General features: G+C 44.3%; 1 protein-coding gene across 3 annotated transcripts in view; it reads left to right on the top strand.

Moving 5' to 3' along the window:
* klhl8 (kelch-like family member 8) overlaps window positions 1-13,836 on the top strand; it is a 66,306-nt gene that overhangs the window by 19,171 nt on the left and 33,299 nt on the right. For all 3 annotated transcript variants that reach the window (XM_085964061.1, XM_085964058.1, XM_085964064.1), the window contains one exon: window positions 6,721-6,907. In XM_085964061.1, coding sequence (XP_085820187.1) covers window positions 6,721-6,907 — 187 coding nt within the window. The remainder of the gene's footprint in view (window positions 1-6,720; window positions 6,908-13,836) is intronic.

Below are 13,836 nucleotides of genomic sequence, written 5' to 3'. Positions count from 1 at the left end.
TGACTAATCATGGTGCTACTGACTGACTTTGGTTCACAGGCTTGACTTTGCATTTGCTTTGCCTTTAAAAAGTTTAGAGAAAATCTTTGTTTTCTTCTAGGACATTTAAGCCCCTGAAATGCCTGGGCTATTGGGGGCAGTATAAACCAGGCAATGGGGCTGGAAAATTGGGGCAGGACGCGTTTCCGACAGGTCTTTGCCCATTTTTGTTTTTACATGTCTTAAAATTCCAACCGAGATGGGGGCAGATGTTGGTTGTGGTCCTCCCCATGCTGATGTCAGAAATTGAGGTGGGGTTGACAGGTTGATCTCACCCTCCATAAATCTCACCAGTCATACTTCCTTTGCCCCCAAAGCAAAGTATTGCCAGGATATGATCCTGGTGGAACTGGAACTCTCAATCTCATTAGGAAAGTGTAAACTGGGAAGTACCACCATTTTCCTTAAAAAATCAAAATCCTGACTCTTAGCTAAAACGGCCCAGCCTCCTTCCCCAACAGAGTAGAAAGATGCCACTCTGAAACCTAGGGAGCACCATGGTGCATCCACCTGCAAGCTCCCTTTTATGTAGTTTGGGGCAGGGTCAAGAATGGGATAGACTGACACCTGGAAGTCCTGCCCCACCACACTTCCACCAGCAAAGTAGGCCCCCCAAGAATTTTGAGCTGTAAACTTGCAACCCAGGTATGTTCTTTTCGTGCAGTTTAACTTCAAATCACAGGATTGTCTAAGTGATGCTAGGTAGAGTTACCTGGACAATGCCAGTAGAATACATGATCGATGGTGCCACTATGATGCTTTTCCCTCCGCACAGTAGACACTCTTTTCCATGCATGCAATAAATCTAATTTTTTTTTTTTTAAAAGCTAAACTGTGCAGACTCTAAATAAATTTGTCAAGACCGTTTTATCAATAGCTTCAATTAGTTTCACACAGCTATTACATTTGTAATTTTTTTTTAGAAGATTGCCTGTCAACTCGGGCATTAAGCTTTGACTCTTGACATTTGATGCGCTATCAATTACTCATAAAAGACTGAGAGTTAAGAGAGTAACTAAAGGCTTTTATTAACAAAAGAATGAAGGTCCGCCTCGAGTGGTCGACCGGTCCAGAATACAAAGGGCTGGGGAGCAGTCACCTTTATACTAGGACTTGTGGGAGGAGTCAGCTGAGGCATGTCCAGGCATGTACACAGTGGAATACAAATAGTGGTTTACCACAACATTCAAATCATGACTGTTCTGCAACAGGGTTTTAAGTCATCCATCTAGTAGTTGATGTATAACACTTTATTTCAGCTCTGTATGAAAGGATTCATTAGTTTGAAATTCTTATGTGCTAAGCAAAGAATTTGAATATTGCTTATATTGCCAGTCATGCCCTGCCTCGAATGTGCACGTCTACTTGAATTAAAAAGGCTGCCACACAGTTATGGTATTTGATGTCAGCAGTAAACTGAACAATGTAGCTGTTTGTCAGCTTATTTTATATGGCAGAGAATTCTGTTGACTGAATTTATGTCATGCTGGCCTCTAGGTTTAATAAATGTATATTCGGTTTCTCAGATGTGATCTTAAAGAGTGCTTGCTTGAATCATTTAATAGGTTTATAGTTGAAATTTGTACTTTGTTTTTACACATTTGTTTTGATCCTTATTTCTTTTGTAGGAGAGAGTAAGTTCAGTGAGGCTACGTTCTGGAGCAGAGCCTTGCTAGATGGGAGTGTGAGTTGCAGATGGGGCAGATCACGCAGTCTTCGTACAGTGCTAGCAGGACATAGAAACATAGAAGATAGGAGCAGGAGTAGGCCATTCGGCCCCTCGAGCCTGCTCCGCCATTCAATGCGATCATGGCTGATCATCCAAATTCAGTACCCGGTCCCTGCTTTCTCCCCATACCCCTTGATCCCTTTAGCCTTAAGAAATATATCCAACTCCTTCTTGAATATATTTAATGAATTGGCCTCCACTGCCTTCTGTGGTAGAGAATTCCACAGGTTCACCACTCTCTGGGTGAAGAAATTCCTCCTTATTTCTGTCCTAAATGGCCTACCCCTTATCCTTAAACTGTGACCCCTGGTTCTGGACTCCCCGACCATCGGGAACATCCTTCCTGCATCTAGTCTGTCCAGTCCTGTCAGAATTTTATAAGTTTCAATGAGATCCCCTCTCATTCTTCTAAACTCCAGCGAGTATAAGCCCAATCGACCCAATCTCTCCTCATACGTCATTCCTGCCATCCCAGGTATCAGTCTGGCGAATCTTCACTGAACTCCTTCCATGGCAAGAACATCCTTCCTCAGATAAGGTGACCAAAACTGCACACAATACTCAAGATGTGGTCTTGCCAAGGCCCTGTACAACTGCAGCAAGACATCCTTGTTCCTGGACTGCTCTTGCTGGGATGTTGTGCACACCTGAAGTGCAGTGAGCTGACCTTGTACCATAATGTGAGGTCAGATCATCACTTCTTGGCGCAGAGTCCATTATGTTCTGGGAGCACACCAGGGTTGAGTGGGCGGGTTATCTGATGCCAGCAGCTGGTCGCCTTACAAGCTGTGTTACTGTTGAAGAAGGGTCAAAATGGTGGAGTACAGACATAAGTCAGAAATGCCTCATTCAATTAAGTAGCTTTGGAGGCCTTGCAAAGGAAAAAAGACTTGCATTTACATAGCGCCATTCACGACCTTAGGACGTCCCAAAGCACTTTACAGCCAATGGAGTACTTTTGAAGTGTAGTCACTGTTGCAATGTAGGAAGAGCGGTCTTCTTTTGAAGCGAAGATCATCCTTAAGTCAAGAACAGCCGAGATGGAGATGGCTGAAAGAGTGACTATTTTCTCGCCTGTGCCCTGAACTTATGCATAGTGCTCTGGCAACTGTTCACTGGCTTTCCAAAAGCACAGGCCTATCCATGTTTCACCAAAGCACTCTATCACAAATACATCAATGCACTAAATAATACCATCAACCAATGCTTTAAAGGGGATGCTGGTCCTGGCAGGGCAGGCAGTGAGCAGATTACCAGTACTCTGTGGTGTTCAGGTTTAGCTAGTTAGACACTATCAGTAGTCCTGTGCATATCCTGGGCATACATTGGAGAGGTCCCTAATCTTTAGCCATCCTTATTTAAGTCTTTGAATTTGGTAATTGGCATATGTCTTTACATGGAGATATTGGCCCAGATTTTGCCTGGAGATAATGGTAAGGCTAACCGCGCTCACTGTTATTATGGAGTAAATAGGACAGCAGCTTCTGGAGTAGGCACATGCGCAGTTAAACGTTGAAATCTGAAAGTTGCTGTCCGAATTACCCTGCTCCTCCACAGGCTGCGTTATAACAGCACATTGCCAATAGACTCGGCATTGAAATTGAAGTACTTAGAATGGTTACAGCACAGAAGGAGGCCATTCAACCCGTCAAGTCTGCGCCTGCTCTCTGCAAGAGTACTTCAGCTAGTCCCACTCCCTCTGCCCTTTCCCTGTAGCCCTGCAAATCTTTTTCCTTTAGGTACTTACCCAATTCCCTTTTGAAAGCCATGATTGAATCTGCCTCCACCACCCTTTCAGGCAGTGCATTCCAGATCATAAACACTCGCTGTGTAAAAAAGTTTTTCCTCATGTCGCCTTTGGTTCTCCTGCCGATCACTTTAAATCTGTGTCCTCTGGTTCTCGACCCTTCCGCCAATGGGAACAGTTTCTCTCTATCTACTCTGTCTAGACCCCTCATAATTTTGAACACCGCTATCAAATCTCCTCTCAACATTCTCTGCTCTAAGGAGACCAACCCCAGCTTCTCCAGTCTATCCACATAACTGAAGTCCCTCATCCCTGGAACCGTTCTTGTACATCTTTTCTGTACCCTGTCTAAGGCCTTCACATCCTTCCTAAAGTACGGTGCCCAGAATTGGACATAATACTCCAGTTGAGGTCGGACCAGTGTTTTATAAAGGTTCATCATAACTTCCTTGCTTTTGTACTCTATGCCTCTATTTATGAAGCCCAGGATCCCGTATGCTTTTTTAACTGCTTTCTCAACCTGCCCTGCCACCTTCAACGATTGGTGCACATATACCCTCAGGTCTCTCTATTCATGCACCACCTTTAGGATTGTACCCTTTAGTTTATATTCATGCACCACCTTTAGGATTGTACCCTTTAGTTTATATTCATGCACCACCTTTAGGATTGTACCCTTTAGTTTATATTGCCTCTCCTCGTTCTTCTACCAAAATCTATCACTTTGCACATTTTGCGTGAAATTTAATCTGCCACATGTCCGCCCATTCCACCAGCCTGTCAATGTCCTCTTGAAGTCTGTCACTATTCTCTTCGCTGTTCACTATACTTCCAAATTTTGAAATTGTGCCCTGTACACCCAAGTCCAAGTCATTAATATATATCAAGAAAAGCAGTGGTCCTAGTACCGACTCCTGGGGAACACCACTGTATACCTTCCTCCAGTCTGATAAACAACCGTTCACCACTACTCTGTTTCTTGTCACTTAATTCCATATCCATGCTGCCACTGTCCCTTTTATTCCATGGGCTTCAATTTCGCTGGCAAGCCTATTATGTGGCACTTTATCAAACGCCTTTTGGAAATCCACGTACACCACATCAACCGCATTGCCCTCATCAACCCTCTTTGTTACCTCATCAAAAAACTCAATCAAGTTAGTTAAACACGATGTGTTTTTAACAAATCTGTGCTGGCTTTCCTTAATTAATCCACACTTGTCCACGTGACTATTCATTTTGTCCCAGATTATCATTTCTAAAAGCTTCCCCACTATCGAGGATAAACTGACTGGCCAGTAGTTGCTGGATTTATCCTTGCACCCTTTTTTGAACAAGGGTGTAACATTTGCAATTCTCCAGTCCTCTGGTATCTGAGGAGGATTGGAAAGTTATGGCCAGTACCTCTGCAATTTCCACCTTTACTTCCCTCAGCATTCTAGGATGCATCTCCTGCGGTCCTGGTGACTTTCTAGTACCTCCTCTTTATCAATTTTTAGCCCATCCTGTATCTCAACTACTTACCCACTAGCTACCCACTAAACATGCCAGAAAAAGTTAGGGCTGGTGCATTCAGGTGTAAGTGAATTTTTAACAGCTTGATAAGTCATAATTACTGCCAAACAACCACTCTGGCACTGAACATTTAATTTTACAAGTGTGGAGTCTCATTCCTTCATAATTTAGAATTTAATTAGTGTTAAAGATTTTTTTTTAAATTAAAATTCAATTTTTAAAGACTCTTTTCCTGTCTGTCTCTCTTATATCTCTCTCTCTCCCTTAACCCCATCTTTCTTTCCCAGTCTTTATTTTGATTTCTGTAGATGATTTAAAACTAATTTGTAATTCCTACTCTATACTCTGTGTGCCTGTGAGAATTCTTCAATCTGATTAGTTGAAGAGCCTTGCTGTTTCTTCCCCTGCTCTCGCATGCCACAGATCTCCTGTAGAGGGTGCCGCGCTGGTTCAGACCCCTAATTAGAGCAAGTCTCTGCTCAAAATCAGCAAAAACTCTTTGGGCAACTGTCAGCATAATGAATGGCGAGCACCGTTCCTTCATTGCTGACTGCAAAATCCGGGCCAATGTGTACCTCACACTGGGGAACAGAAACCACCTGTGTGGATCTCACAAAAGCTTGGTGTGGAGACTCCTGTGCACAGTGATGGGTTTTGGTGCGTGTCAAATGCCTGGCTGACAGAAAAAAAGTGATTTGGCCTCGGTTTCCATGGTATCTGCAAGAACTGAGGAAGTTGAACATATGAAGTTATTAGTCACTTCTTGATTAAAATGAGGTACAGGTATTCTTTGGAACTTTCACTTGTGGATGAGGGGGAAATCAACAGCAGAGATGACCGTGTCATTGGAAATTTTTCTGAACGGTTGTCTCCAGAGACTTGAGCACAAAATCTAGGCTGCCACTCCAGTGCAGATATGTTCTCATGCCATGGAACTCTCATGAAACTCTACTGTCGAACACGTCACAATATTCTCAACTTCCAGAATGTTCTTACTCCGATGTCATCTAAGAGCCTTTATACTTTATAAAAAGAGAACTGTTGGCCCCGTTGAAGGGTACCAGTTAATGTTAATTTCTCTTTCAGATGCTGATTGACTGCTTTGTATTTCCAGCATTTTCTGTTATTTTAGATTTTCAGTATGTAAAATTCTGCTTTTTATCTTTTTACTTTACATCTGTGTTGAAGTTGGATTTTTTTTATCCTCCCACTGCTGCAAAGTCAGTTATGTTGAATTTCATTAGAATATTTTTATATTCTTTTAAGCTTAATTGGTGGTGGAAGTGCCAAACACAGCAGGAACAAGGGCTCCTTTTGACTATTTTCAGAAGGGGGAAATCCACTGTACCTTTTGCAACTTCACAAAAGTATTTATTTTGGTTTCTGCAGCTCCGTACAAAATCTACTTGTGAATGAATGATTATCCATTTAAATTACAAGGTGAAGGAAAACTGAATTAAAAACAGCTGCAGTTCTGTAACAGCTGCACACACTTGTACCAATTTGGAAGTAATATAACCTATTAGTGCCTAGTTACATTGTCAATGTCACACAACCTTTCACACATTTAATTACTTTTGAAGTGCAGTAACAGTTATGTAGGCAAGTATAGATTGAAATACTTTAACTACGATATGAACATACAGTAACATTCAGACATATACTCTAAACTTCTGTGCTTTGTTGACAGGTTCGATTGCCTTTGTTGCCTGTTGACTTTCTCATGGGGGTTGTGGCTAAAGAAAGCATAATCAAACAGAATCTGAAGTGCAGGGACCTGTTGGATGAAGCTAGAAACTACCATCTTCAGTTGAGTAATAAGCCAGTACCTGACTTTGAATATTCCATACGGACAACATCAAGAAAACATACTGCTGGTAACAAAACTTTTATTTACTTGACTAGAACAGATGTATTCTAATGCAAATATTTGTGTTCTTAAAAGGAGACAGGAAACCTTTCCAAATAGGCAAAAACAGTTTCTTGCATCATATATTGACAGGAGCTGGAATGGTTAATCTCACCTTTTTGAGTAATAGAGCTGCTGCTATTATGATCCTACTCCTTCAAACTTTTCATGAAATATCTGCATCTCTTATCTCACATACATATCCCCAAATTCAGGCCTGCAGACAAATGAGGCAGCATATTTGGTGAAGGGTAAATGGGCTGCAGTGACCTCTAGGCTAGGCTAGTACCACTGTTATACCTATCATTTTTTTAAAATGTATTTTGGTCTTCAAGTATGACGTCTACATACAGCAACTGGGATTGCAACCATCGTGCAAATGTGGAATTTTCGTGCACCATATCAATTGATGAATTCATAGCAAGACCAACTTGTGAACAATAATTGATGAATTGCTTCAGACAAAGATAGGAGACTCCAATTATAAATTTCCTCAAAAGAAATCACAAGTGCTTTATACTGGAGCGGTGTCAAGTGGCTGTAAGCTGTGCTGTACCTGGGAGCAACAACATTGAGTAAAAATTGTGGGGGAATGTTGTTGGAACAAAATTTATGGCTATGTTTGAGGGTTTATTGTGACTTTTTTGTTATGCAAGTTAGGAGTATTTAGTGTATGACAAGAATGTATGTAATAAGAAAAACTTGTATCAATTATTTCTGCAATTCTAATGTGGACTTTTTTTGGATTATCTACTGTAAGTCTAATTCTATTTTGGAGTATTTTCTCCTCAAACCGTATGGTAATCTGATGGCTGAGTGGGTAAAATCATGGCAGCGTGTATTTGCAACATCAAAATTCTGATTGGTCCCCTTGGATGATGAGGCCAGATTTCTGATTGGTCACCTTGGAGGACAAGACACACCCAGCAGTTTGTCTGGAATGTGTAATTTGATCCTGCCCAAGTAATCAAGATCTTTGCAATGTGTAATTTGATTCATTCATTGTGACAGCCAGGCTCCAGACAGAGCTCACAGTGCTAACACTACCGCTTTCAGAGAACAGACAGGGCTCACCCTCCCAGGTTAGGACCTTCCCCCCCCCCCCCCCCCCCACCCCAAACAAGTTCCTGACCTTCTCCCACTCCCCTCCGAGTTCCTGACCACCTTCTCTTTCCCTCCCCTGCCCCCCACCCTTTTGCCCACCCAACAAGTTCCTGAGTTCCTGACCACCTCTCCTGCCCCCAACCCCCCCCCCTAACAAGCTGGGCCTACAGCCTGTGAGTGGGCTCCGGAGATTGCGCTGGGGCCTACAGGAAACGTAGGCGTGTGCACGGGGGTGGGGGGCAGGACAATCTTTAGGCTCCGCCACCCCATACGGTGCGCAGGCACAGAACGACTCAAATTTGTTCCTGCAAATAATCACCCCGCTTTTTGTATTGAAAAGCTGGCTGCGCAGGTTCCCTGGAGCGCTGCGTGGCTGCTTACAGTGAACATTGCACAGAATACGCTCTCATTTAAAAAATTCATTTATTTATTGCCTATCCCTAGTTGCCCTTGAGAGGGTGGTCGTGAGCTGCCTTCTTGAACCGCTGCGGCCTGGGGGGAGGAGACGGAGAGCTGTTCCACAGACTAGTCCAGCAACAGCCTGACATAGTCATACTTACAGAATCATACCTTTCAGCCAATGTTCCAGGCTCCTCCATCGCCATCGCTGGGTATGTCCTGTCCCACTGGCAGGACAGACCCACCAGAGGTGGCGGCACAGTGGTACACAACCTCGAGGTAGTGGCCTTGAGAGTGCTCAACATTGACTCCAGACCCCATGAAATCTCATGGCTTCAGGTCAAGCATGTGCAAGGAAACCTCCTGATTACCACCTACCGCCCTCCCTCAGTATGAATCCGTACTCCTCCATGCTGAACACCACTTGGAAGAAGCAAGGGCACAGAATGTACTCTGGGTGGGTGGACTTCAATGTCCATTACCAAGAGCAGATTGGTATCACCACAACTGACTGAGCTGGCCAAGACCTGAAGGACATGGGTGTCAGACTGGGCCTGCGGCAGGTGGTGAGAGAACCCACACGAGGGAAAAACCTACTTGACCTTGTCTTCGCTAATTTACCTGTCAAAGATGCATCTGTCCATGACCGTATTGGTAGCAGTGACCACTGCATAGTCATTGTGGAGACGTAGTCCCATCTTCACACTGATGACACCATCCATCGTGTAGTGTGACACTACCACTGTGCTAAATAGAATAGATTCAGAACAGATCTAGCAGCTCAAAACTGGGCATCCATAAGGTGCTGTGGGCCATCAGCAGCAGCAGAATTGTATTCCACCACAATCTGTAACCTCATGGCCTGGTATATCCCTCACTCTACCGTTACCATCAAACCAGGGGACCAACCCTGGTCCAATAAAGAGTGTAGAAGAGTATGCCCGGAGCAGTACCAGGCATACCTAAAAATGAGGTGACAACCTGGGAAAGCTGCAACACTGTACTACATGCATGCTAAACAGTGGAAGCAGCATGCTATAGACAGCAAACAATCCCACAACCAATGGATCAGATCAAAGCTCTGCAGTCCTGCCACATCCAGTCGTGAATGAAACATAGAAACATAGAAGATAGGAGCAGGAATAGGCCATTCGGCCCTTCGAGCCTGCTCTGCCATTCAATGAGATCATGGCTGATCATCCAAATTCAGTACCCTGTCCCTGCCTTCTCCCCATATCCCTTGATCCCTTTAGCCTCAAGAAATATATCCAACTCTTTCTTGAATATATTTAATGAACTGGCCTCCACCGCCCTCTGTGGCAGGGAATTCCACAGGTTCACCACACTCTGGGTGAAGAAATTCCTCCTCATTTCAGTCCTAAATGGCTTACCCCTTATCCTTAGACTATGACCCCTGGTTCTGGACTCCCCGGCCATCAGAAACATCCTTTCTGCATCTAGTCTATCCAGACCTGACAGAATTTTATAGGTTTCGATGAGATCCCCTCTCAATCTTCTAAACTCCAGTGAGTATAAGCCCAATTGACACAATCTCTCCTCGTACGTCATTCCTGCCATCCCAGGTATCAGCCTGGTGAATCTTCGCTGCACTCCCTCCATGGCAAGAACGTCCTTCCTCAGGTAAGGTGACCAAAACTGCACACAATACTCAAGGTGCGGTCTCACCAAGGCCCTGTACAACTGCAGCAAGACATCCTTGTTCTTGTACTCGAACCCTCTTGCTACGAAGGCCAACATACCATTTGCCTTAACCGCCTGCTGCACCTGCATGCTTACCTTCAGCGACTGGTGCACAAGAACACCTAGGTCTCTTTGCACTTCCCCTTCTCCCAATCTATTGCCATTCAAATAATAATCTGCCTTCCTGTTTTTGCCACCAAAGTGGATAACCTCACATTTATCCACATTATAGTGCATTTGCCATGTTTCTGCCCAATCACCCAACCTGTCCAAATCGTACTGGAGTTTCATGACATCCTCCTCACAGCATACCCTCCCACCCAGCTTTGTGTCGTCTGCAAATTTGGAGATATTACATCCAATTCCCTCGTCCAGATCATTAATATATATTGTGAACAGCTGGGGTCCTAGGACCGATCCTTGCGGTACCCCACTAGTCACTGCCTGCCACTCGGAAAACGACCCGTTTATTCCAACTCTTTGCTTTCTGTCCGCCAACCAGTTCTCTATCCAAGTCAATACCTTGCCCCCAATCCCACGTGCCTTAATTTTGCACGCTAACCTCTTATGTGGGACCTTATCGAAAGCCTTCTGAAAGTCCAAATACACAACATCCACTGGTTCTCCCTTATCTATTTTACCAGTTACATCCTCAAAAAATTCCAGTAGATTAGTCAAGCATGATTTACCTTTTGTAAATCCATGTTGACTTTGTCCGATCCTGTCACTGCTTTCCAAGTGCTCTGCTATTACATCTTTTATAATGGACTCTAGCATTTTCCCCACTACCGATGTCAGGATTACCGGTCTATAATTCCCCGCTTTTTCTCTGCCACCTTTTTTGAATAGTGGGGTAACATTAGCTACCCTCCAATCCATGGGTACTGTTCCAGAGTCTATTGAGTTCTGGAAGATGACCAGCAATGCATCTACTATTTTTAGGGCCACTTCCTTAAGTACCCTGGGATGTAGATTATCAGGCCCTGCGGATTTATCGGCCTTCAGTCCCATCAATTTTCCTAACATCATTTCCCTACAAATACTGATATCTTTCAGTTCCACCCTTTCATCAGACCCTATGTTCCGCGATATTTCTGGGAGGTTATTTGTGTCCTCCTTTGTGAAGACAGAACCAAAATATGTATTTAGTTGGTCTGCCATTTCTTTGCTCCCCATTATAAATTCCCCCGATTCTGACTGCAAGGGACCTACGCTTGACTTCACCAGTCTTTTTCTCTTTACATATCTATAAAAGCTTTTACAGTCAGTTTTTATGTTCCCTGAAAGCTTACTCTCATATTCTATTTTCCCTTTCTTAATTAACCCCTTTGTCCTCCTTTGTTGAATCCTAAACTGCTCCCAATCCTCAGGATTATTGCTTTTTCTGGCCAATTTGTATGTCCTCTCCTTGGATCTTATGCTATCCCTAATTTCCCTTGTTAGCCACGGTTGAGTCACCTTTTTTGTTTTATTTTTATGCCAAACTGGGATGAACAACTTCTGTAGTTCATCCATTCGGTCTTTGAATGTTTGCCATTGCCTATCCACCGTCAACCCTTTGAGTGCCATTCCCCAATCAATCCTACCCAACTCGCTCCTCAGACCATCGTAGTTTCCTTTATTTAAATTGAGGACCCTAGTTTCTGAGTCAACTACTTCATTCTCCATCTTAATGAAGAATTCGATCATATTATGATCGCTCCGACCCAAGGGGCCTCGTACAACAAGATTGCTAATTAATCCTTTCTCGTTACATAATACCCAGTCTAAGATGACCTGATCTCTGGTTGGTTCCTCGACATATTGGTCCAGGAAACCATCCCGTAAACACTCCAGGAATTCCTCCTCCACAGTATTGTTACTAATTTGGTTAGCCCAATCTATATGTAGATTAAAGTCACCCATGATGACTGCTGTGCCCTTATTGCACGCTTCTTTAATTTCCCTTTTAATGCCATCCCCAACTTCCGCCTTACTGTTTGGAGGTCTATATACCACTCCCACTAATGTTTTTTTCCCCTTAGTATTTCTCAATTCTACCCATACAGATTCCACTGCATCAGAGCTAATATCCTTCATTACAATTGTGTTAATCCCTTCTTTAACCAGTAATGCTACCCCTCCTCCCTTTCCTTTTTGCCTATCTTTCCTGAATATCGAATACCCCTGGATGTTGAGTTCCCAGTCTTGGCCATCCTTGAGCCACGTTTCCGTAATCCCAACCAAATCATATTCGTTTACCTCTATTTGCGCAGCCAATTCATCCACCTTATTACAAATGCTCCTTGCATTAAGACACAAAGCCTTCAGGCTTGTTTTTTTAACGCTCTTAGACCTATTAGAATTATTATTTACTGTGGCCACGTTTGATTTAAACCGTTGATTTCTCTGACTGCCACTTTTGTTTTTCTCCTTCCTATCTTTTTTGCTTTTATCCTTGTTTTCCTTGTGAACCATTAAACAACTAATGGGAGGAGGAGGCTCCATCAACATCCCCATCCTCAATGATGGTGGAGCCCAGCACGAGTGCAAAAGACAAGGCTGATGCATTTGCAACCATCTTCAGCCAGAAGTGCCGAGTGGATGATCCATATTGGCCTACTCCTGAGTTCTCTACCATCACAGAAGCCAGTCTTTAGCCAATTCGATTCACTCCACGTGATATCAAGACATGGCTGCGCACACTGGATACAGCAAAGACTATGGGCCCCGACAACATGCCGGCTATCGTGCTGAAGACTTGTGCTCCAGAGCTAGCCGCGCCTCTAGCCAAGCTGTTGCAGTACAGCTACAACACTGGCATCTATCCAACAATGTGGAAAACAGCCCAGATATGTCCTGTCCACAAAAAGCAGGACAAATCCAATCCGGCCAATTACCGCCCCATCAGTGTACTCTCAATCATCAGCAAAGTGATGGAAGGTGTCGTCGACAGTGCTATCAAGCAGCACTTACTCACCAATAACCTGCTCACTGATGCCCAGTTTGGGTTCCGCCAGGGCCACTCAGCTCCCAACCTCATTACAGCTTTGGCCCAAACATGGAAAAAAGAGCTGAATTCCAGAGGTGAGGTGAGAGTGACTGCCCTTGACATCAAGACAGCATTTGACTGAGTGTGACATTGAGGAGCCCTAGGGCGGGGGGGGCGGCGGGCAGGGGGTGGGGCGGGGGGGGTGGTTGGGGACTCTCCACTGGCTGGAATCATACCAAGCACAAAGGAAGATGGTTGTGGCTGAAGGTCAATCATCACAGCCCCAGGACATCGCTGCAGGAGTCCCTCAGGGCAGTGTCCTAGGCCCAACCATCTGCAGCTGCTTCATCAATGACCTTCCCTCCAACATAAGGTCACAAATGGGGATGTTCGCTGATGTCGGCACAGTTTTCAGCGCCATTCGCAACTCAAGCAGTCCATGCCCGCATGCAACAAGACCTGGACGACGTTCAGGTTTGGACTGATAAGTGGCAGGTAACATTCACGCCACAGAAGTGCCAGGCAATGACTCTCTCCAACAAGCGAGAGCCTAACATTTAACGGCATTACCATCGCCAAATCCCCCACCATCAACATCCTGGGGGTCACCATTGACCAGAAGCTTAACTGGACCAGCCTCATAAATACTGTGGCAACAAGAGCAGGTCAGAGGCTCAGTATTCTGCAGCAAGTGTCTCACCTCCTGACTCCCCAAAGCCATC

This window comes from Somniosus microcephalus, chromosome 2 (assembly GCF_052327205.1).
Source record: "Somniosus microcephalus isolate GS21.2 chromosome 2, FLI_Smic_1.0, whole genome shotgun sequence".
Classification (NCBI taxonomy): domain Eukaryota; kingdom Metazoa; phylum Chordata; class Chondrichthyes; order Squaliformes; family Somniosidae; genus Somniosus; species Somniosus microcephalus.
The sequence above is the reverse complement of the archived record's forward strand: the minus strand, read 5'-3'. Positions and strand labels throughout refer to the sequence as shown.